Below are 25059 nucleotides of genomic sequence, written 5' to 3'. Positions count from 1 at the left end.
CTCACTACTGTAATAATTAGATCTACTTCAAACCTTAGCTGGAACATGGAGTTCAAATGTCATCTGGTCTTCAAGTAACCTAGATAATGACGAGTTGGTGGCACAGAGTTTGTATCAAGGGTCGTGTAAGACTTTCATTTCCTCTTAAGTCGGTGACATTTTAAGCCCATATATGTTATGCTTAAATATCATTAGATGAGAGATTCCTGTCACTGTGTACAATGACCTTGTTTGCCCCTCATTTAGCCTTGGAGGTAGCACATAAGTACTGTCTTACATGAAACATTTAGAAACATTTCACCCTTATTTTTATAAAAGCCCTCAAGCAAAGGGTTGTCTCAGTCGTCTGTGACAAACACAAGTTTCAAGCCATAATAATTTTATTTATTTCCTGCTGTCCTAGATTGTAAGCTCAGGTTTTACCTCTGTCCTTTTGATCTTGTACTAAAGCCTCCTTCAGCTTTACTGAAGAGGGCTCAGGTGTTTGTTCAAATCTGTTGAAATTCTCACATGTCATTTAGAGTGCTTTGATGAAATAATATTTTCCTGAAACTTTTACGAAGAGAAACTGTCTGGATAGTCGATCTTTGTTAGCTACAAAGCCTATAAAACAAAAGTACATTTCTTCTGCTTGTTTTGAAATCAAGCTGTTAAAATTATTTTAAAGATGTTTGGTGGTAGTTTCTTGGAAGTTTTTCTAGTTGATCTGCAAAAAGATCTGTCACAATGAGATTGGAAGGCGTGTTCTTCCCTTGAGCACTGCTTCACCGTCCCCAATGTTAATCCCAGGCCACATCAATAACTAAATCCCTCTGTTCCTAAAGTCATCGTCATTCACTTAAGTTCAAGTGTCCAGCCTCCTGGAGGGATTAGCTAAATGTGAGGAGATTGTGCCCCCGGCGACTGTGATCAGTGGGAGAGAATGTCGTGATATTTGTCTTTGTGCACTAAATTGTACCAACAAGCTGAGGACATTGTGTGCACTAAATTGTACCAACAAGCTGAGGACTTTGTGTGCACTAAATTGTACCAACAAGCTGAGCACTTTGTGTGCACTAAATTGTACCAATAAGCTGAGGACATTGTGTGCACTAAATTGTACCAACAAGCTGAGCACTTTGTGTGCCCTAAATTGTACCAACAAGCTGAGGACATTGTGTGAACTAAATTGGACCAACAAGCCCAGGACTTTGTCTGTGTGAACTAAATTGGACCAACAAGCTGAGGACATTGTGTGAACTAAATTGGACCAACAAGCTGAGGACATTGTGTGAACTTAATTGGACCAACAAGCTGAGGACATTGTGTGAACTAAATTGGACCAACAAGCTGAGGACATTGTGTGAACTAAATTGGACCAACAAGCTGAGGACATTGTGTGAACTAAATTGGACCAACAAGCTGAGGGGGGCGGTGGGGTAGCCGAGTGGTTAAAGTGTTTGCTCGTCACTCCAAAGGCCTGAGTTCAATTCTCCACATGGGTACTATGTGTGAAGCCCATATCTTGTGTCCCCCGCCGTGATATTGCTGGAATATTGCTGAAAGCCGCGTAAAACCCAACTCACTCAACAAGCTGAGGACTTTGTGTGCTCTACACTGTACCTACACGCTCAGGACTTTGTCTTTGTGCATTAAATAGTACAATCAAGCTCAGGACTTGTAATTGAAATACTGCCACATCAAATCCACAGTGTTGTAACTGAGCCCATCAAGCTGAATCCACAGTGTTGTAACTTGTAACAGTGTTGTAACTGAACACAGTGTTGTAACTGAACCACAGTGTTGTAACTGAACCACAGTGTTGTAACTGAACCACAGTGTTGTAACTCAACCACAGTGTTGTAACTGATCCACAGTGTTGTAACTGAACCACAGTGTTGTAACTACCACAGTGTTGTAACTGAACCACAGTGTTGTAACTGAACCACAGTGTTTAACTGATCCACAGCGTTGTAACTGAACCACAGTGTTGTAACTGAGTTCAGAGTTGTAACTTCTCCACAGTGTTGTAACTGAACCACAGTGTTGTAACTGAACCACAGTGTTGTAACTGTTAACTGAACCACAGTGTTGTAACTGAACCACAGTGTTGTAACTGATCCACAGTGTTGTAACTGAACCACAGTGTTGTAACTGTTTGAACCACAGTTGTTAACTGAACCACAGTGTTGTAACTGATCCACAGTGTTGTAACTGATCCACATCAAGCTAATCCACAGTGTTGTAACTGAACCACAGTGTTGTAACTGAACCACAGTGTTGTAACTGAACCACAGTGTTGTAACTGAACCACAGTGTTGTAACTGAACCACAGTGTTGTAACTGAACCACAGTGTTGTAACTGAACCACAGTGTTGTAACTGAACCACAGTGTTGTAACTGAACCACAGTGTTGTAACTGATCCACAGTGTTGTAACTGATCCACAGTGTTGTAGCTGAACCACAGTGTTGTAACTGATCCACAGTGTTGTAACTGAACCACAGTGTTGTAACTGATCCACACTCATATCAAGCTGTCTTATAACTGAAATATTGATGAATGCAGTGCTCATCACAACCAACACATTCCTGTTATGACAAAGAAAGTAATTGGTTAACTTTCTTTAACAATTTTTGTGTCAAAACGTAAATTCAGTGCATATTCTTCCTGTCATTTTATCAGAATAAGTTCTCCCACATTAAGCTGACGCACCATAATGTCCATGGAATGCTTTACCAAACAGTGTTTAACTAAACTCTACCCAATGGTTTTCAGGGCTCTCATTGCACTTAGTTGATGTATTTATGTGCCAGAAATTGCTTGCAGGGACCGTTCTGCTCCCCAAAGCACTTTTTGGAAGTCCGTCAGTTTAATGCTGGAGGAAATCCCAAGGTAATGCACATCTCTGATTTTTACTACTGTAGTGTTATGAGCGTTCTCATTCTTGTAAAAGGTTTAACTAAACTCTACGGGGTATCACATGATGTTGTGTTTGTTGCAGGAAGAAGTTTAAGACTCGGTCAGGGCAGTCAATACGACTAGTGGAACTCTTGGACGAGGGGCTGAAACGAGCAGAGGCCAAACTGAAGGAGAAAGAACGAGATAAGGTTTGTGTCACTATCACTAAGATCCCCTTTAAGGTTCAGGATACGCTTGACGTTTACCAACCAAAGCTTGGATCAAGTGGTCAGGCCATCAGACTTGCTTCTGTTTGATGTGCATGATATCAATCAGTGGATTTTCAGGTCCAGACTCAATTAAACAACATAAAGCAAAATGTCCCAATCATTGTTGCAGTACTTTTGTCTCAGAAACTGTTTCAGATTTTGTGTGTCATTGATGTATTGTTGCTGTCTGCTGTCTCTTGGGTGTGAAATGATTATTGGTGGTGTTAGAGTCTCTCCTAGAGTTTCTCCTAGAGTTTCTCCAAGAGTTTCTCCTAGAGTTTCTCCCTGTTCCTGCTGCCTCCGTGGTGTAGTGGTTAGAGTGTACGCTCAGAGAGCGGAAGGTCGCAGGTTCGATTCCCGGCCGCGTCATACCAAAAGGCGTTAAAATATGGTACTTGTTGGTCCCTGCCTGGTTATCGGCATTAATGGGTACAACAAGGACTGGTCGGCTCTGAGTCGGAGTCTGCAGCATGGTATCTCAGTGAGCTAGCACTATAAAACCTGCTTAAGTCTGGGCTAGTACAAGCAGTCACACATACACACGCATGTATGTCTTCATATGAGCGAAATATTCTCAAGTACGAAGTTAAACCCAATTTCACCTCACCTCTCCCTTTTAGTTGTCTCAATATTCCATCTTGTGTCTATGTTCCTTTATTGTTTCAAAATCACAGAATCCACTGATGCCTCACTAATTTAACAGGTCACTTTCATTTACTCAGGATCATTCAATCAGAATCTCTCACTCAGGATCTCTCACTCACTCACTCACTTGGGATATCAGAATCTTTATCTCACTCAGGATCTTTCATTCACTCACTTAGAATTATGCAGAATAGTTTTTGCTGTGGATTTCAATTTTTTATCACAAGCATGTAAAAATGAATAATTTTATTTTTGAGATGTAAAAACATAGCAAAGAAAGCAACTTGGTGGAGGCAAAAATGTCTTCTTTGACATAGTCCTGTGACAAGTCCACCATGAGTCAGCTTTGTATCATTCATTGAATCGATTCTTGACTCTGTCCTTGATAGCAGCACCACGCTGAATGATCATATGTTAGGACATTTGGCCGACTGAAGAGTTCTTTTCTGTTGCCTAGCAACCCAATAATGAGTGGTAGTGTGACTGATTTTGATAGATTAAGGTATCTGTGAGCTAATTGGCATTGAGAGTTGGCCAACCTAGTTAGAGAGGTACCTGGCAGTTGGCGGCAGACGGACAACAACTCGGCCCCGACAGTCGAGGATGATGTATCTCTGCTGCTGCCAAAAGTTATGCTTTTCACGTTGATTGAATAATTCCATTGTCAACACTATTTGTAGTGATTGGTAAGAATGAGACAGATATCATGACAGTTGTATTTGTGTTGTTATCTTGGGCTTCATTTGGAGGATTGTTCTCACGGAGAGGTTGTGGATGTTATCTGTGTTTGAAGTGCCATGTTGGGAAACTTGGTCAGGGTTGTCAGAAGCACAAGAGCATTTAGTTGGTCAGGATTGTCGATAACCTACAGGAGTGTTTAGCTTTGTCTGTCGGCTTGAATGCATTTGCTTTTTTAGGGTTTGAAGGGAGACGTGTTTGACAGCTATTTGAGTTATTGAAAAGATGTTGATTCCAGTAATTGCACTGGGGGACTAAATATAGCTTTTATTTTTAGATTTGAACTTAAGCTGAGCTAGTTATAGCTCCTGAGGACCAAAAGGTGGTGTTGACAATTGTCTGGCCTAATGTGTTATTTCCGGACCCCTGTTAAGTCAACATGTCTCTCCACTAAACCTGGAATTCCTTATTATCTGACATTAACAAGCGACCATCATGCAGTGTCTGTGATGTTCGCGGACTGAGAGTCAAGCTCGGGTGTTTAGCCGAAGTGTTGTCCTACTCCCTGTAACTGCCATTTTTACCTTGTACTTAGTCCGAGCTGAGGATATGTTAAATATTTACACTTCTATGCATAAAGGGGGAAAATTTATGGATGTCAACTGCTGTATTTTTTACTGACACAACGTTTCGGATTATATTCTTACCACTTCGTCAGGTGAATGTTGATGATGGAGTAAGTGAGTGAGTGAGTTTAATTTTACGGCGCACTCAGCAATATTCCAGCTATATGGCAGCAGTCCGTAAATAAACGAGTCTGGACCAGACAATCCAGTGATCAACAGCATAAGATTGATCTGCGCAATTGGGAACAGATGATATGTGTCAACCAAGTCAGTGAGCCTGACCACCCGATCCCGTTAGTCGCCTCTTATGACAAGCATGGGTTACTGAAGATCAGTATTCTAACCCGGAACTTCACGGGTCCAGGAGTAAGAATATACTCCGAGGTGTAAAGAAGTTGACACCCATTAATTCTTGCCTTCATGTGTTTCACTTCTAAATGCCGTTCAAAGACTTTTATGCATGTTCAGTTGGCTTGGAGTGTTCCGAACTATGGATGTAATTGTGTGATACTCTGAATGTTCATAGTAGTTTAAGGGGAGCATCCTCTTTGTCTATATGTCCTTCACCAGTCTCCAGTTGAAGCTGTGACCTTGTGTCTGTATTGATAAGTGAAACTATAAGTTATCTAAAAAATCTGTAAGCAAAAGAATCTGGTGTGCAGCCAACCAGCAACGAAGAAATGTTACACAATTAACAGTTGTGTCAGAAATATTACCACATTAACATATCAAAACAAATTAGTTGTAAGTTAGTACAATGGTGGAAAAATAACGACAGTACTATACAGGGCAATACATTTACACTGGCAGCATAAAAATAAGTAACAGTGGTAATATCCATAGGCTGGATATCAAAGGTGAAAAAATTATATTCATGCAACTGCTGCTCTTGATGTGAGAAGGGACAGGCATGTGCTTCCCCCTCACAGAGTCTCAATACCTTTCGAAGTTTCCATGCAATGCTAGATTAGTCTGTACCCATTAAGGTCTGGGCTAGAATTGATCTTCAGTAACCCATGCTTGTCATAAGAGGTGACTAACAGGATCAGGTGGTCAGGCTCGCTGGCTTGTTTGACACATGTCATCAGTTCCCAATTGAGCAGATCGATGCTCATGCTGTTGATCACTGGATTGTCTGGTCCAGACTCTATATTTACAGGCCGCCGCCATATAGCTGGAATATTGCCGAGGGCAGCGTTAAACTAAACTCACTCACTCACTCACTCACTCACTCACTCACTCACTCACTGGATTAGTCTGTGCTGTTCAAGAGTATTCCCGACTACACTTGACTACATAACCATCTAAATGTAGTAACTTCCACATCACTGCTTTTATTAGGTCGTAATATTTGCCCAACTAATTATTGTGAAAATGTAACATTATGAAGTTCCACTGAATCTCAACAGAAATAATGAAAGACAATACAACATTGTTTATAAATAAACTATGCTGCCATATAACAGTATTATTAGAGGCATTGACAACTTCATCATACAGTTTTAATTGGAACACAAGCACAGAATCAATGTATTTACTACAATCCATAAAGCTGGGATGGTCAGTTTATTGAAGCCATGTTCCCCTCTAACTTTAAATCAATATGCCACTGATTAAAGTCACTGTAAACAAAACATAGTGTCTCTAGCAAGTTCTGTCAAATCACATGCTGTCACTTAGAGGTTGTGGTTGCAAGGAGGATTGTATTTTGGTTGTTTTGTGTGTCCAGGAGGAATTAATCGACAGGTGTTGTCCTGTTTGCAAGGTGTGTGTTGTAACTGGGTGTTGTGTGTCCAGTAGAGTTAGGGTCAGCTGTTGTCCAATTTGCAAGGTGTGTGTTGTAACTTGGTGTTTTGTGTGTCCTCGAGATTAATGGACAGGTGTTGTCATGTTTGCAGGGTGTGTGTTGTAATCAAGAGTTATGTTTGTGCAGGTTCTCACCCCTGAGGAGCTGAAGAAGGCGCAGGAAGCTGTGGCGTATGGCTGCATCAAGTATGCAGATCTCTCCCACAACCGGACACATGACTACGTCTTCTCCTTCGACAAGGTAATGTACTACAACACTTGTATGTTGACAATGTATATCAAAGAAATCTCCATCCACGAAGATCTGGTGTAGAATTGATCTTGTCGTAAGAGGCAACTAATGGGATCAGGTGGTTCTGCTCGCTGACATGCAGACACAAAGATTTTGTCATGTGAGATAAATAAAGACCTATCTTTTTTCAGATGTTGGATGATCGAGGGAACACAGCTGCCTACCTACTATATGCCAACACTCGTATCAGGTAACCACATTCGTCACTCTACAGGTGACCCAGTCCTCCATGGCAGTACCTGTGCTGATGGGTTTCCAAGCTTACCTGTGCTCATGGATTTCCGAGCTTACCTGTGCTGATGGGTTCCTGAGCTTACCTGTGCTCATGGATTTCCGAGCTTACCTGTGCTGATGGGTTCCTGAGCTTACCTGTGCTCATGGATTTCCGAGCTTACCTGTGCTCATGGGTTCCTGAGCTTACCTGTGCTCATGGATTTCCGAGCTTACCTGTGCTCATGGTTTCCAAGCTTACCTGTGCTCATGGGTTCCTGAGCTTACCTGTGCTCATGGATTTCCGAGCTTACCTGTGCTCATGGTTTCCAAGCTTACCTGTGCTCATGGGTTCCTGAGCTTACCTGTGCTCATGGTTTCCAAGCTTACCTGTGCTCATGGGTTCCTGAGCTTACCTGTTCTCATTGGTTTCCCCAAAGTGGTAAATGTCTGAGACTTGCAGCACTTTCTACCCAGATTAGACATAACTGGAATAGTTTTCAACGTGGTGTTATACCACACTCGCTCACTGTGAAACCCAAGTCATTTACGCTGATAAAACCTACTTCACTTATCTGCAACTCACATGAGGTCTAAGATCACAGAGAAAATCGCAGAATTCTGGCATGTGCATTTTGTTGTGAACATATGTACCTGTTTGTTGATTTTGTTGTGTGTGTGAACTGTTGAAATGATGGTCTACTGAATCCAAACCTGCAAAACAGCAATTGCTGCCTAGCTTGCTTCATATAGATGTACAGTTTCAGAACTGAAACATAATTGTCCTTTTCATTCAGGAATCAGTTAAGAACTTATTGAAGGGAATCAAGTTCCTTACAGTTTATTAAAACAATGCAACAAACCCGTTAGGCGTGTTCCAGATACCTGTGTTTGGGGTTCCGAGTTCCAGATTCCAGGTTTCTCACACAGTACCCGTGTTGGGGGATTTCACCACAGTGGTGAACATCATAGGCCTGCATCACTAACACCCCATGATATCACTGGAAATTGTCAAACTTCTGTTGAACAAAACTGACTGTGTAATCTTAAGTCTTTGTTTAGCAGAATCTGAAGGTATGTCTTGAAACTTTGCTCCCAAATCTCTGAGTGTCTGCTAATTAACAACCAATGGGCCTTTTTGTCTTGTCAGGTCAATTGCCCGTCTGGCCAATGTGTCTGCAGAGGATCTGAAGAAGGCTGCAAAGACTACCCTCATTGACTTGAGTCATGAGAAGGAGTGGAAGTTGGCCAAATGTCTGCTACGTTTCCCAGAGATCATCTGTAAAATCCTTGATGACCTATACCTTCACACCCTGTGTGACTACCTGTACGAGATCTCCACGACCTTCACAGAGTTCTATGACAACTGCTACTGCATCGAGAAGGACAAACAGACAGGTGATGCACTAAATTTTAAATTAAAACTTGGTCTCCTCATTTGCATACTCACTCCACAATTACTTCCTTCCTTCATATTTCGGGTGTCCCCACTGAGATATTGCTGGGATATTGCTAAAAGCGGCGTAAAACCATACTCACTCACTCACCTCCCTCCCTCACTCACTCCTGTAGATTGGAAGATGCTGTAAAATGCTCTTGACTTGTGCTATACCTTCAAGAATTGCTCCCCTTGCTTGGTGTTGTGTTTGACCAACTCTCCTGACAACCTATGTAAATCCCACATGTAGGCCCCTCGTGGTGTGTCCCAGTTGGTCCCCAGCAACGCATGCTTGTAGTAGGAGAATACTTGGTGGTCTTCAGCCATGGTCACTTGTTTCTGGTGTGTTGGCACTGAGGCTTTGGATCATATTATCAGTCAGTGTCACTCTCAATCCCCTCTTCACTGAATTTGTTAATGACCACTCTCAATATCTGTAATAATCTAAACCACTCTCTTTAGGCACCTTAATCATTCTCTGAACTGAACCTCATAGTAACTCCAACGCTATCTCTGAAATCCTTTAAGTTTGAAACCTTCCTACTCACTCATTGACATTTACACTCTGTAACCCGCCCGCTACATCTGTAACCCCGCCCTCTATCTCTGTAACCCCACCCGCTATCTCTGTAACCCCACCCCTCTATCTCTGTAACCCCCTCACTCATCTCTGTAACCCCACCCTCTATCTCTGTAACCCCGCCCTCTATCTCTGCATCCCCACCCCTCATTCACCCTCTGGATCCCCCTCACTCACCCTCAGGATCCCTTTCACTCACCCTCAGATTCCCTTCACTCACCCTCAGGATCCCCTCAATCTCAGGATCCCTCAAACTCAATCGCAAGATCCCTCCAACTCAATCTCAAGATCCCCCTCACTCAATCTCTGGAACCCCTCACTCACCCTCAGGATCCCCTCACTCACCCTCAGGATCCCCTTCACTCTCTCTCTCTCTCTCCCCCTCTGGGGAACCCCCTCACTCACCCTCAAGATCCCCCTCACTCACTCCCTGGAGCTCCCTTACTTGCCCTCAGGATGCCCCTCACTCTATCTTGAGAGCCCCCTCACTCCTTGGATCCCTTCACAACTCACAGTGCCTGAACCCTGGTTGCCACAGTCTCTTCTTCAACAGCCACAGACAGGACTTCACTAGACAATCAGCTTGGAATGTGTTTTTATTGATTGAGGAGAAATTAATGTAAGGAAGAACCTGAGTCACTCTTTAAAAGCATGTTTTTCTTCCCCCAGTTAATCACAGTAAATAAATGAGAAAGCCAAGCATTTCTTCCTCAATCGTGTGTAATGTGCTGTGAGCCATGTCATTGTGTGGGCAGCTTGACATGGGGAGACTTGACTCCCCAGATAAACTCAGACAAATGTTCTCAAACCTACAAAAACAAATGGAGTGGATGAGAGTTTCTCATTTACAAACTTGTTCACAATGAATGACAAATGTTATTCAAGTGCAAAATGTCGTTCGGAACATTAAACATTCCCAGGGTAGGTTACAGATTCCTGGCCTGACTGAGCGAGTTCCCAAACATCGTGAGTGATAGTTGTAGAAAGACTTTGAAATGGAAATTTGTGGATGTTTTAAGGTGCGGGATGTCTGGTTCATGTGTTATGGTGCCTGCAATGTATCTTGTAAACTGTCTTGAGACAAAACAGTGTAGCTATCAGTGCATCTCCCTGACATAGTGTAGCTGTCAGTGCATCTCCCTGACATATAGTGTAGCTATCAGTGCATCTCCTGACATATAGTGTAGCTATCAGTGTATCTCCCTGACATATAGTGTAGCTATCAGTGTATCTCCCTGACATATAGTGTAGCTATCAGTGCATCTCCCTGACATATAGTGTAGCTATCAGTGCATCTCCCTGACATATAGTGTAGCTATCAGTGCATCTCCCTGACATATAGTGTAGCTATCAGTGTATCTCCCTGACATATAGTGTAGCTATCAGTGTATCTCCCTGACATATGACATATAGTGTAGCTATCAGTGTCATCTCCCTGACATATAGTGTAGCTATCAGTGCATCTCCCTGACATATAGTGTAGCTATCAGTGCATCTCCTGACATATAGTGTATAGTGTAGCTATCTCCTGACATATAGTGTAGTCAGTGCATCTCCCTGACATATAGTGTAGCTATCAGTGCATCTCCCTGACATATAGTGTAGCTATCAGTGCAGTGTAGCTATATCAGTGCATCTCCCTGACATATAGTGTAGCTATCAGTGCATCTCCCTGACATATAGTGTAGCTATCAGTGCATCTCCCTGACATATAGTGTAGCTATCAGTGACATATAGTGTAGCTATCAGTGCATCTCCCTGACATATAGTGTAGCTATCAGTGCATCTCCCTGACATATAGTGTAGCTATCAGTACATCTCCCTGACATATAGTGTAGCTATCAGTGTATCTCCCTGACATATAGTGTAGCTATCAGTGCATCTCCCTGACATATAGTGTAGCTATCAGTGCATCTCCCTGACATATAGTGTAGCTATCAGTGTAGTATCAGTGCATCTCCCTGACATATAGACATATAGTGTAGCTATCAGTGCATCTCCTGACATATAGTGTACATATAGTGCAGTGTAGCTATCAGTGCATCTCCCTGACATATAGTGTAGCTATCAGTGCATCTCCCTGACATATAGTGTAGCTATCAGTGCATCTCCCTGACATATAGTGTAGCTATCAGTGCATCTCCCTGACATATAGTGTAGGTATCAGTGCATCTCCCTGACATATAGTGTAGCTATCAGTGTATCTCCCTGACATATCCCAATGCATGTCCATGTTATTGTGTCCTGTTGATTGAGGGAGACATCTTGTGATGTGTTATGTCTTTGTGTGTTTCAGGTGAAGTGAAGAAGATCAACATGAGTCGTCTCTTACTTTGTGAAGCCACGACGAACATCATCAGTGCCATCTTCCAGATCCTGGCCATCACTCCTCTGGAGAAGATGTAGAGGACAACCAAGGGCACACCATTATTAGGCTGAAATACTATCACGCAGTTATCTCCCCCTTGTCCCTATACCAGATTGCATTGGCAGTCAATCAGTGAAATGGTTTTTGGTTTATGTCCATGTTCGAATCCGGAATTAATGAGATTATTGCTTACACTATACTCCATCTGTTTTTAGCCCCAAACTGACTTTCTCAACAAATAGGTTCTAAAGAAAAGGAAATGTCAATGTTCTTTAGGTGTGTTGGATCAAATGTTTTATCAAGTTACGTAAGTTTGTCACACAGATTATGTGTTGTTGTAAATTAAACCACAAATAGGGTACTCAGTGCCGAAACACAGATACTGCAAATACCTGCGTCTGGATGAAGATTGTTCAACTGTCAAATGTCTGCTGTTGAAAACTCCAGCCATCCAGAGTTGGATTTACGTCAGAAAATGGTGTAATGTGATGATTTGTATACTTGGAGTATACTTTTGTTCAGAAACAATTGTGAATAAACTGCTCTTACATTATGTGTGATGTGTTTTTGCAAATTTCTGTGATGTACTCAACCGAACCATACTAGAAACGTTGCACTGGTTTGATTCAGTTAGTACAGCTGTGTGATGCAGTCAGTACACCTATGTGTTGCAGTCAGTACACCTGTGTGATGCAATCAGTACACCTTTGTAATAAAATCAGTACACCTGTGTTATGCTGTCATTACACCTATGTGATGCAGTGAGTACACCCTTGTGATGCAGTGAGTACACCTGTGTGATGCTGTCAGTACACCTTTGTGATGCAGTGAGTATACCTTGCGATACTGTCAGTACACCTGTGTGATGCAGTCAGTACACCTTTGTGATGCAATCAGTACACCTGTGTGATGCTGTCAGTACACCTGTGTGATGCAGTGAATAACCTTTGTGATGCAGTGAGTACACCTGTGCGATGCTGTCAGTACACCTATGTGATGCAGTAAGTACGCCTTTTTGATGCAGTGAGTACACCTGTGTGATGGTGTCAGTACACCCGTATGATGCAGTCAGTACACCTGTGTTATGCTGTCATTACACCTATGTGATGCAGTGAGTACACCCTTGTGATGCAGTGAGTACACCTGTGTGATGCAGTCAGTACACCTGTGTGATGCAGTCAGTACACCTATGTGTGATGCAGTCAGTACACGCTGTGATGCAGTCAGTACACCTGTGTGATGCAGTCAGTACACCTGTGTGATGCTGTCAGTACACCTGTGTGATGCAGTCAGTACACCTGTGTGATGCAGTCAGTACATGCGTGTGATGCAGTCAGTACCTGTGTGATGCTGTCAGTACACCTGTGTGATGCAGTCAGTACAGCTGTGTGATGCAGTCACACTGTACAGCTGTGTGATGCAGTCATTACACACCTGTGATGCAGTCAGTACACCTGTGTGATGCAGTCACACCTGCTGGATGCTGTCAGTCAGTATGTGTGTGTGATGCAGTCAGTACACTGTGTGTGATGCAGTCAGTACACCTGTGTGATGCAGTCAGTACACCTGTGTGATGCAGTCAGTACACCTGTGTGATGCAGTCAGTACACCTGTGTGATGCAGTCAGTACACCTGTGTGATGCAGTCAGTACACCTGTGTGTGATGCAGTCAGGTATTGATGCAGTCAGTTGTGTGATGCAGTCAGTACACCTGTGTGATGCAGTGTACCAGTACACCTGTGTGTGATGCACACCTGTGTGATGCAGTACACCTGTGTGATGCAGTCAGTACACCTGCGTGGCATGTCCAGTACACCTGTGTGATGTCAGTACATGCGGTAATACACCTGTGTGTGCAGTCAGTACACCTGTGATGTGATGCAGTCAGTACACCTGTGTGATGCGGTGTGTCAGTACACCCGTGTGACACCTGTGTGCAGTCGTACACCTGTGTGTGTGTCAGTGCACCAGTACACCATGTGTGATGCAGTAGGTACACCTGTGTGATGCAGTCAGTACACCTGTCTGTGATGCTGTCAGTACACCTGTGTGATGCGCACCTGTGTGTCAGTACACCTGTGTGATGCAGTCAGTACACCTGTGTGATGCAGTCAGTACACCTGTGTGATGCTGTGTGTGATGCAGTCAGTACACCTGTGTGATGCAGTCAGTACACGGGCATTACCTGTGATGCAGTCACCTGTGTCTGATAGTACAGTATCTGTGTGATGTCAAGTACATGTGTGTGATAGGTACACCTGTGTGTGTGATGATGCAGTCATGCAGTCAGTACACCTGTGTGCAGTGCACCTGTGTGCACCTGTGTGATGCAGTCAGTACACCTGTGTGATGCTTTGTGAGTCAGTCAGTACACCTGTGTGATAGTACACCTGTGTGATGTCTGTACACCTGTGTGATGCATGTGTGATGCAGTCATGTTTGAAGTACACCTGTGTGATGCAGTCAGTACACCTGTGTGATGCAGTCAGTACACCTGTGTGTGATGCAGTCAGTACACCTGTGTGATGCAGTCAGTACATGTGTGTGATGCAGTGAGTACAACCTGTGTGATGCAGTCAGTACACCTGTGTGATGCAGTCAGTACAGTGCAGTCAGTACACCTGTGTGATGCAGTCAGTACACCTGTGTGATGCAGTCAGTACAGTGTGTACACATGTGTGATGCTGTGATGCAGTCAGTGTGTGTGATGCAGTCAGTACACCTGTGTGATGCAGTCAGTACACCTGTGTGATGTCAGTACACCATGTGTGTGATGCAGTGATGCAGTCAGTACACCTGTGTGATGCAGTCAGTACACCTACACCTGGTGATGTAGTCAGCATGTGTGATGTGTGATGCAGTCAGTACACCTGTGTGATGCAGTCAGTACACCTTGTGTGAGTCAGTACACCAGTGATGTACAACTGTGTGATGTCAGTACACCTGTGTGTGATGCAGTCAGTACACCTGTGTGATGCAGTCAGTACATGTGTGTGATGCAGTCAGTACATGTGTGTGATGCAGTCAGTACACCTGTGTGATATGTGCATGTGTGTGATGCAGTCCAGTACACCTGTGTGATGCAGTCAGTACATGTGTGTGATGATGTCAGTACACCTGTGTGATGCAGTCAGTACGCCTGTATGATGCAGTCAGTACAACTGTGTGATGCAGTCAGTACACCTATGTGATAGTACACTCGTGTGATAGTCTGTACACCTGTGTGATGCAGTCAGTACACTTGTGTGATGCAGTCAGTACACCTGTGATGCAGTCAGTACACCTGTGTGATGCAGTCAGTGTGTTTGATGTAGTGTGTGATGCAGTCAGCATGTGTGTATGATGTAGTCAGTACACATGTGTGGTGCAGTCAGTACATGTGTGTAATGCAGTCAGTACACTGGTGTGATATAGTCTGTACATTCGGAGCTATCTGGTTCTTGCAAATACTACCCGAAATGGTCATAAATTGGTATTACTGATGCAGTCAGTACACCTGTGTAATAGTACACTCGTGTGATATAGTCTGTACATGTGTGCTGGGGTGAACCAGTCATCTTAGGTGCCACATATCGATGTAGTGTCCTTTGATATAACATTTGATTGTGGTTTGACCCTGATTGTGTTTGGTCAGCACCATATCATGGCTTGTGGGTTTCACTAAGGTGGTAAAAGTGTATCACTACAGGCTTTTCTAGCTCATTGTGGTTACACTCATTTAACCTAACTCACCCATTAACTCCATACAATAGTGCCCTACAGTCAATCCTGTTTGTTATTTAACACTAACTTTCCAGCGGCCGTGGTCTGTAAGTAATCGATTTTGGTCCCGTCAATTCAGTCACTGACATCATTAGTACATATAGATCGATATGGATCCAATGACACACCTTGGAAGGTACAAAATTGGTTTGTCAGAACTTCCAATTCCAGGGTCAGGGTCGTAATCTGAAAATCCCACACACACCAATCAGTGGTGGATATTGTGAGCCTCGACCCATCCCATTAGGCTACGAGGACACAATGAACAAAATCGACCAGGAACGGTTGCTGGGAGCCTGTTCTCACTCGAATCCACAGAGGTAATAAACACATAGGGTACATTGAAGTAAATATGTTTCACACCACAGGGGCTTGCTTTGCTGAGAATAATACCTAACAGTCCAAAATAAGTAAATAAGTAATATGAAGATGTCTATCAGCGAACGAGTGTTGGATCTAGGACGTATTATTTTCAGCAATACAAGTCCCTGTGTTTCACACGCAAATCGACCGGATTTTTCGAGCACCCGGCATTCGAATGGTTAGGCAACAATATTCTGGCTTTGTCCCGCTGAAACCATTCTCGTCGTTCATCCCTGCCTCAACTTAATAGTTAGTCAACAAGATGGCGTGAAAGGGGTCCTTGGTATTTCAGGGAGGTCTGCAGGTAATGCCTCTAACAGTAAGGACAATCCTTTACTTTAACACAGACTCAGGACAGTTGTAGTGCTTTGTGAACGGGGTCCAGGACTGTTGTCTAGTGGGACGGTCTACTAGGACGTATGTACGCACATGAGCTTTAATCAAGCACCATCCACGTTTTGGATGTGATACGTATGAAAACTGTACATGCTCTGAAAACCTAATTCTGGCCAGACGAGGTCATCACGGTCATTGGTCTTCCTCGGTGTTCTTGGTGTTCTATGTCTTCTCGGTCTCGGAGGATCCCCAGTGGGCGGCCCCAGAGGTCATCACAGTCATTGGTCTTCCTCGGTGTTCTATGTCTCGGAGGATTACGGTCATTGGTCTTCCTCGGTGTTCTAAATCCGGCCAGACGAGGTCATCACGGTCATTGGTCTTCCTCGGTGTTCTATGTCTCGGAGGATCCCCAGTGGGTACCTGCTTTCTTAAAAATGGACAGACAGACCTGCGATAATTGTTCAAGATAGCACCTATGTTGTGGCAAATAATTCAAATAATATAAGTTCTTATCGAGAGCTTTATTAAATAGACTTGATACCCTGCTTTGCCAATCTGCAATACAAACCATTCATTCAAATGTTCGACTGGTGTAGTAATTCTGTTGTAATTTGTAACAGAGAGATGCTTGGAATATTTCGTATCAACGCAGAAAGTGTTACGGTCGACGTCTTTCTATTTGTGACTTTCTGTTATTTGTATTTTCTGGTAGACCTTCCATACAAAAGTCAAGAGCTGTGAGTGAGCACACGACGCTTGAGAAACATCTACAATTTTATTCATTTACCTAATTGAACCAATCACTTATATCATGTTACTAATGTATTGCAAATTTGAAGCCAATTCCTGGCACTTTTCACACCTACATTGACAACTATTTAAAAGAGAAGACAGTTTCTTAGCGCTTCTTCCGAACAGAGGTGTCCTTGGTTACCCGAACAGGAATGGCTTTAGGTTTTGCAGGTGGGATGGGTTTCTTTTCTGTTTTAAGACTTGGCTTGTGTTTTGACATAAGTCCTCCACCGGAAGTGACCTTCGTCTTGCTCTTACTTTTAGTTGTGACCTTGGCCTTAGTGAGACTGTCTCCAGAGGCAGAAGGATCTTTCGTTCGTGATTTTATGTCGCTGAATTTTGTATTCTTGGACCTTCCTGTGCAGAGTCTGTGAGCCTTCTTTGCCTGGACTGTTGGAGCGACAGCGGTGAGAATTGCCCGATTCTTGTCTTGAGTCTGACAGATCAGTGGAGCAGTCTGTGGACGGAGGGCTGCTAGTTCACGGACAACAAGCTGATGAGAGGATCTCAGCTGCTTCAGCTCTTCCTCTAACATTTTCCTCTGCTCCACTCCCGCCTGTTTCTCTGCCCCCCAGCTGCTGGCGAGTCTGTCCAGCCTGCGTTTCACCTCCTGGAAATCTACGGGACCCATGTTGCTGCTGAGCATGTAGTTGAGATTGTCCAGTTTAAAATCTCTGAGTCCGAGGTCGAGGTCTTGTTGCTCATTCTCCTGTCGCAGCTTCTGGTTCTCATCCAGGAGATGATCAACAACTCTGGAGGAGACAACAATATGTTTCACATGAGTCATATCATCCTTCTCCCAACATAACTACATGCTAATGTAAGACATTATACCATCAATACTTAATACATTTACTGTATCAATAACGTATTTCAGCTAAATATTCCCTGCCAATCACTTTCTACAACGCCGGCTCACAGTGACCACAAATGCCATGCTGAACTAACTAAACTCATGATCTCTGGGTGCTGCGTGCAGGGTAGGACATGCTTCCCTTTTCGCGAACACCAAGGGTCGTCACTGATTTTCAGTGGTCCATTTATGTAATTTTCACAGGTGTTTTGCCAGATGGAATCTGTTTATGAGGATATTCAAAACTGGGTATTTTTTATGATATTTCAAATTTACCTTGTTTCGGAAATATTAAACATTTCAACATTATATCGACACGGGCAAGTCGCCGATACATCTTGTTGGTTTACGGACGCATCAGAATGAAAAAGCTAACGCTGAGAGTATTTATATACTTCAATGAATGCAAGCGTACAAAGAAATATTTGTATAATCAGTATGTTTAGCAGTACGTAAAATATTCGATACAAGTTTGAGTTTCGGAAAACCAAAGTTAGAATGTTGTTGTTTTTACGGTGGGTTTTCTGCCTGCTATTCAGGAATTGTTATGAAAGAGACTACATACAATGAATGGGAAAGTCCGACCGTCTACCCTCAAACAAAGGGGGCGTGGGTGCCCTATCGTCTAAGGCGTTACTATTCGACGCAGAGTTGCGTCTGTTGGGCTCGATAAAAATCAATGACTGTAGGTTCTGTTCCCGGTTCGCCCCAATTATGTTTCGCCATGTTCATCTGATCACTTGAGCACGTTGTTATACACATGGACAGATTTGGGAAGTATCTGTACACATGCTTAGCAAATCCGGCAATCGACAGAAATCTGTACTGCAGTCGCCATGTTGTCTGTGAAGCAGGTGTCGATTCAAATACTACTGGACTATGCATCAATGGGTTGGTCAAGACAAATAAACCTCCAATTTCCAGCCTAATTGGGCAAGAGCTGAAACTGGATTACTATAGTGAGTTACTTTTTCTCCCTCGACCGCCATATAGATGGAATATTGCAGAGTGCGGCGTCAACAAACAAAGCTGCTTAGGTAATGTTTGCACTCTCATTTGTCATGAACGGAAATGGAAGGTTTATGAACCTGTGGTTGCTTACCTTTCCACTACAATCCCGACTTGAAATTTGATGTCCATATATCGAGCTGCAACAACCATATGGATTATATAAACACCTGGACACCCATATGCTGAAGTTGGACACATTGTATTTGTGGCCTTTCATTCAAACCGACCAACACCGTACGCCAACAATATTATGATCAATGAGAAATTCAAATTGATAACGTTTGTTTTATTCATAACAAACACCTCATACCAAGAAAAACAACTGATACAAATATAACAGTACGGTCTCATCTGGAGATGTGATTGAATGGTTAAACTACCAACTAAGAGCGATATCAAACAATAGTCGATATCAGCATAAGTCTTCAAAATGTAATCAAATTTTCAAAATATATATACTCTGCGAGAATAATTACCTTTGCATAACACAGTTTGCAATACACAAAAGTTACTTTACGCAATGTCTTAACTCTGACCTATACAAAAGCCGCCTTCTTTGTAGAATAGTTTGTCATCTGATAAACAAACAGTTTTCTGAATTGTTTCACAATTAAGTAAGCACAGAACGATGACGTAATGAGAAACATGCAATGTACACGCCAACGTTCAGTCTCGCAATGTCTTAGGACATTTACAGAACCATGCATGCATTGGGTTTCACCAGATTCAAATATCTGAGGCCAGCATTCTCAAACCACATCGTGCTTAAACTGGAATATATCAAAGCGGCGGTAAACACACTTATTCAGTTACACCAATTGTAAGCAGTTTCAAAAGCATATAGCTACCAAGTAGATGTTCCCGTATGTCCGATGCCGTTGGGCTAGACGGGCAGGGGTCGGGTTCCTCCAGGACGGGAGAGAGGCGTGCCCCGTATTTCCACCGTTCTACCCGATACTGAGTCATCTGCAGTGATAGTTTCGATTTACATGCAGGTCGCGACAGTATGAAAGACCCACGTTTTAAATGTTGACTACTGAAGTTGTGGAAAACTTCGAAATATAGGATTAGCAATTATTTATACTGAGACAAATAACGTATGTACGAAGATTTTGAGAGAAAACATTGTGAGCAAAAGCATGACCTAAAATAAGATGGGTTTTTACCCGATGTATGTACTGTTCTATTTACATCTCTTAAGCTAGCAGCAAAAACTAAAACTAGTAAAACCCTTTTGAAACCAATAACTTGGCCTTTCTAGCACAATTACGGATTATGTTTTCAATAAGAATTGCGTCTATTCTCAAGCAGGCAAGTCTCAAATTTTCATTCATGTTTTGAGTGTATTAAGTGGTTTTTCAGATGATTGGAGACAGCGCTATCAATAAAACCTTCAATAGTAGCTACATTAGAGACAGTAGAAACATACAAAAGATAACAAGTACCTTCTAAGATTGGAGTCAGATGTGAAATAGCAATAACATCAATCGTGACGCGCAAAACCAAGCCCTGTTGATCCTCTTCGTCAAGGTACTATTCTGTGACGTCATCCCTGTCATTTCTGTCTGTGACGTCATCAGAATTGTCTTTGTTCGGCACTCGGGTCCACTCGGTTTATTCCGTCACTAACACATCCGTCGTTACCAGGGTCGAGGCACATCCTATGTTAAAGCTTTGACAGCACTGTAAATACTGCGCTGCTTTCCTCACACTACTCAAGCATGATGTTCGTTCCTTTACTAACGTTAAAGGTTCAGGGTATATTTTTGTTACAAATTACACAACAAATATTTGAGACCAACAGCATTAGTTCTCAGTTAGTGCGTTCATTGAGCTATTAAAACATTACCATATGTCTGGTAACCAGGCTTCCCTAAAGGTGACCCTACTTAACCAGTTTAACCAGTGTTATACACAATTACTTAGGGTAGTACCCGAAATAGAATACACAAAATGCAATCTTAGATACGATACAAATGGCTGACAGGAGAAATTAAACTGGGGGATTATTTTCCACAAAAACAAAGTAAATATTTTGAATGAGTTTTGTTTGTGTTTTACACAAACATTATGTACGTGTTATCAAATACCACAGATATCGTAACTAAAAGCAGGGAGACTATATAACGTAGATTATATTTTGTATATGTTGTAGATTATCCCTGCTAAAAGCGAGGTCGTCAGCGCCTCACCCAGAGCAATGTGTTTTTCTGGTCAATTGCGAGTATATTATGTTCTCTTATACAAATAATACTATTCTTTATAACTTTGCACAATTTGTAAAACTTGCACTTCTTAAAAGAAAGACAATCCTTGATGTTTAATCTCGCCAAATAATAAGACATAGTGAACATGGGCCAGTGGCCTTTATACTGGAATAAACAATTAAACAACTGAATTGACAGTTATTGATGGAGCTATTGACTATGCGACCGTCAATCTAAGCAGATATACAAACGAAACATGACGCCGAAATAATATTTCGAATTTAGAGGATCGCCCTTTTCAAGGTGTTCTCTTGATGCAGTGAGCCAAGATGATCCCATAGGTGATAGGTGTTCCATAGGAGGCAAGCTAGGGTACTCATCACTGAACATAGCTCGAACCCAGTCCCACGGAATGATGTGCTGATTCCTGCAGAAAGTAAGCGTCTCTTGTTGTGGTCCTACTACTGTGATGACCTAACACCGTCGCCAACGTCGCCGTGGATAACCCATGATGTAGTTGTTACCATAGACTAACAGCTAGTCTCTGAAATGAACATATTTTACAGAAAATAAAAGTTTTAAATTAAAATTGTAAATACAATAAAAAGGAGCCCAGTGACTTTCTTAATTTTCCTGAAGCTGTGGAAATCTAGACTTGCCACATTTGCTAGACTTGCGTGGGCTTTCTTGGATATATTTGCTTCAGGGTCTGTACAGCAGATTATTGTTACCAAACAGATAGTACCGGTGCTGAAGATAATTTGCAAATCATTTCTGACTTATTGAACCGTCATTTACAAGAAAGAGAAATCTGCAACAGTTTAAAGATCGTAAAGTAAACATAAAATCACACCGTCACGAGGTACATATTCCACAAAGCGATCGTTACACCAAGATCCGGAAATCTCGTGAGAAGGAGATGATTTTACAGTCTCTTCTTTGACTTTTGGCAAGATTTTTGACTGATCGAATCATATGATGCTCTGTTTTGAAGTCGCCAACAAATAGGAAGTTTGCTGTTTGTATGTACTCGAAAGCTATCCTAGTCGCGAGAGGCGGCCGAATGGGTTGGGTAGTCAGGCTTGTTGACTTGCTTCATTGCGTGCGTTCCTATCTCCAAGGCGATTGAGGGTGCTCCAACTATCGATCACTGGATTGTGTGGTCAAGACTCGATTATTTTGTCTGTCGTCATATAGCTGTAATACTGCTATGTTAAACAAAACAGTAAATGTGGGCTGTTTAATACGAAAGCATGGTTTATCGTTCATTTAAACGAGACTGAGGTGAGGTGAGGTGAAATTGGGTTATACGTCGTGCTTGAGAATATTTCGCTCATAGGATGACGTGCATGCGTGTGTATGTGTATGTGCGGCTGCTTGTACTAGCCCAGACTAAAGCTGGTTTTATAGTGCTAGCCCACTGAGATACCATGCCGCAGTGAAGCATGAATACCCCACTCAGACACATTATACTGACTCCGAGCCGACCAGTCCTTGTTGTACCCATTAATGCCGAGTGCCAGGCAGGGACCAACAAGTACCATATTTTAACGTCTTTTGGTATGATGCGGTCGGGGATCGAACCCGCGACCTTCCGCTCTCCGGGCGGACGCTCTAACCACTACACCACGGAGGCGGTCTAAACAAGACTGAAATCACACATGTTATGACATCGTGTACATAGGAAAGCACAACAGAGGCTTTTCTTTCTGGCGATCATTTAATGTAGACAATAATATCTTAAAATTATTCTACCAAACATTCATTAATAGTATTTTAACTTTCTGCTTTCATGCCTGGTATGGCAATTTTCCTCTTACACAGAAAAACAAACTTGACAAAATTGTAAACATATCCAGCAAACTTTGCGGCTTCAATTTCGAACCTCTACCTTTTCAGTATGAGTCAAAAGTTAAGAAGAAAGCTCTGGCCATTCAATCGGATCCATCACACTTTTTAAATGAATGTTATGAACTTCTGCCTTCTGGTCGCCTTTTCAAAATCATGTATTACAAAACTAATAGAACTTCAAAATCATTTGTCCCATACAGCATAAAACTTCTAAATCTTCCTTCAAAATTGTAATAGTGAAATCTATGATGAGGCACGAGTGATTATTATATCATGTACTTTGATTATGTTATAATTCAGCATTATATTCTGATTAGCTTGGCATTGTGTATATAAGCTTTAAATTATTTGTTGTTATATGCTTGTATTGGCTCTTTGAATGCAAGACAAGTTTCCCTTGCGGGACAATAAAATTTTTCTTATCTTATCTTAACCCACCAAAGCTAGCCCATCTATCAGGCGTGTTCCAAACGACTTCAACTGAACTGGCTTTCTTATAAGTGTGGATTGAACTAATTTTTACACTTGACCACTATGGATTACAGCAAAATATACTAAAGAGAAAAAAAGGAAAAAGAAAGAAAGTTCACATGGAGTCCTCTATGTCCCAAACATACCCATATAGAACAAAGAGGGTTGCTAGTGGATAAATCTGGTTTATGGACGTGATGACTGTACACTAAAACAGGAGTAGGCACTGAGGTGCGCAGTCACATTTACCAGGGGCAGTAGTGGTGTGTTACCCATGTCCGGGGCACCTTAGCCTCCTGATTTAGCCTGCTTCAGTGTACAGCATCACACTTTTACCACTGAATGTGTCGCCGTCCATAGCAGCTCGGAGCAAATAACACTCCAGTGATCAACACCACGAGCATCGATCTACGCAATTGGGATACGATCTGTCAACTGTCAACAGGGGCGTACCCAGGAAAGAAATGAAGTGTAGGCACAATTGGATGTGCAAGTGCGCGAATTGCACGAGAGGTATACTGGGGTTTGGGGGTGCTAGTTATATAGGCTAAAGCCAATTGCTGCGTGTAGTGTTGTGAATACATATTGAATACTAGAATGCTATCTCCTGGTTACTTTATATATGATGTCTGTCCTTAATTTAAACAAAACGGTTATATACGGTTCATTTCTGAAGGAAACCTATCAATTTACAAAATACATTTTTGAATCCAAAATCCAATACGGTGCAGTAGAATGGGTAAAGCGTTAGATAAAAAAGGCCTTAGCTTCAATCTGTATTGATAGAAGTATCATTTATACGCATGTTATGAATTGCTGTCTTTAGTAACTATATCCTAGTTACATTATCGACATGTTCATACCTTTATGGAAAATTGAACAAATGACAATCTTGCCATTTTGATGCAAGAAAACCTCTCTTTTCCTGATGTGACCACCCAAACCAATTTCATTGACCGGATCTAAATATGGTGGTGCACGGGACTCTGGAACGGATACTTTCTTTTCCTCTGCCTGAGGAGCAAGCTCATACGTATCATTCACAGATGAAATCTTAAAATACTTTTCAATTGTTAGACGCCATGTTGGCATCAAAGTGGCATGAGAGTTATGCACCTTTTATAGAAAGGGGGTGGGGTAGTCCAGTGGTTAAAGTGCCCGTTCACCACACCGAAGACCCGGGTTCGATTTCCTACATGGGTACATTGTGTGAAGGCCATTTCTGGTGTCCCCCACCGTGATATTGCTGGAATATTGCTAAAAGCGGCGTAAAACTAAACTCACTCACTCATTCATAGAAAGTGTGACTACTCTCGAAAAAATAAATCCATAACATACCACATGTTAGAACAAAATTGCCGAAAACATTAAGTGTAGGCACGTGCCTAAAGTGCGTAATGGCAGGTACGCTACTGGTACTCAACCAAGTCAGCGAACCTGACCACCCAATCCCGTTAGTCGCCTTAAAATTACTTCAAGCATAGGTTTGCAGAAGACCAATTCTAACCCGGATCTTCACGGGTTCATTTCAAATGAGACATTTCTTGTGTTAAACTATTCGTTTTTGGTCAGTTTGTACAGAATGGACATACAAACATGTAGTGGGACGGGTTCATTTCAAA

General features: G+C 42.4%; 2 protein-coding genes across 2 annotated transcripts in view; one reads left to right on the top strand and one right to left on the bottom strand.

The window, feature by feature from the left end:
• LOC124264949 (arginine--tRNA ligase, cytoplasmic-like) overlaps positions 1 to 12344 on the top strand; it is a 141617-nt gene extending 129273 nt beyond the window's left edge. The window contains 5 exon segments of the mRNA XM_046699735.1: positions 2983 to 3088; positions 7031 to 7144; positions 7327 to 7385; positions 8556 to 8803; positions 11720 to 12344. Coding sequence (XP_046555691.1) covers positions 2983 to 3088; positions 7031 to 7144; positions 7327 to 7385; positions 8556 to 8803; positions 11720 to 11829 — 637 coding nt within the window. The 3' untranslated portion in view covers positions 11830 to 12344.
• Positions 12345 to 17013: 4669 nt separating this feature from the next.
• On the bottom strand, positions 17014 to 20529 carry LOC124265213. The gene is made up of 4 exons (XM_046700008.1): positions 20354 to 20529; positions 19757 to 19874; positions 19000 to 19045; positions 17014 to 17796 (listed from the first exon to the last, which is right to left on the bottom strand). The coding sequence occupies exons 2-4, from the start codon at positions 19872 to 19874 to the stop codon at positions 17151 to 17153; spliced, it is 810 nt and encodes a 269-aa protein (XP_046555964.1). The 5' UTR covers positions 20354 to 20529; the 3' UTR covers positions 17014 to 17150.
• Between the last annotated feature and the right edge of the window lie 4530 nt (positions 20530 to 25059).

Source organism: Haliotis rubra, unplaced genomic scaffold, assembly GCF_003918875.1.
Source record: "Haliotis rubra isolate DU_JTF1 unplaced genomic scaffold, ASM391887v1 Scf121, whole genome shotgun sequence".
NCBI lineage: Eukaryota > Metazoa > Mollusca > Gastropoda > Lepetellida > Haliotidae > Haliotis > Haliotis rubra.
This window is presented reverse-complemented; position numbering and strand designations above follow the sequence as displayed.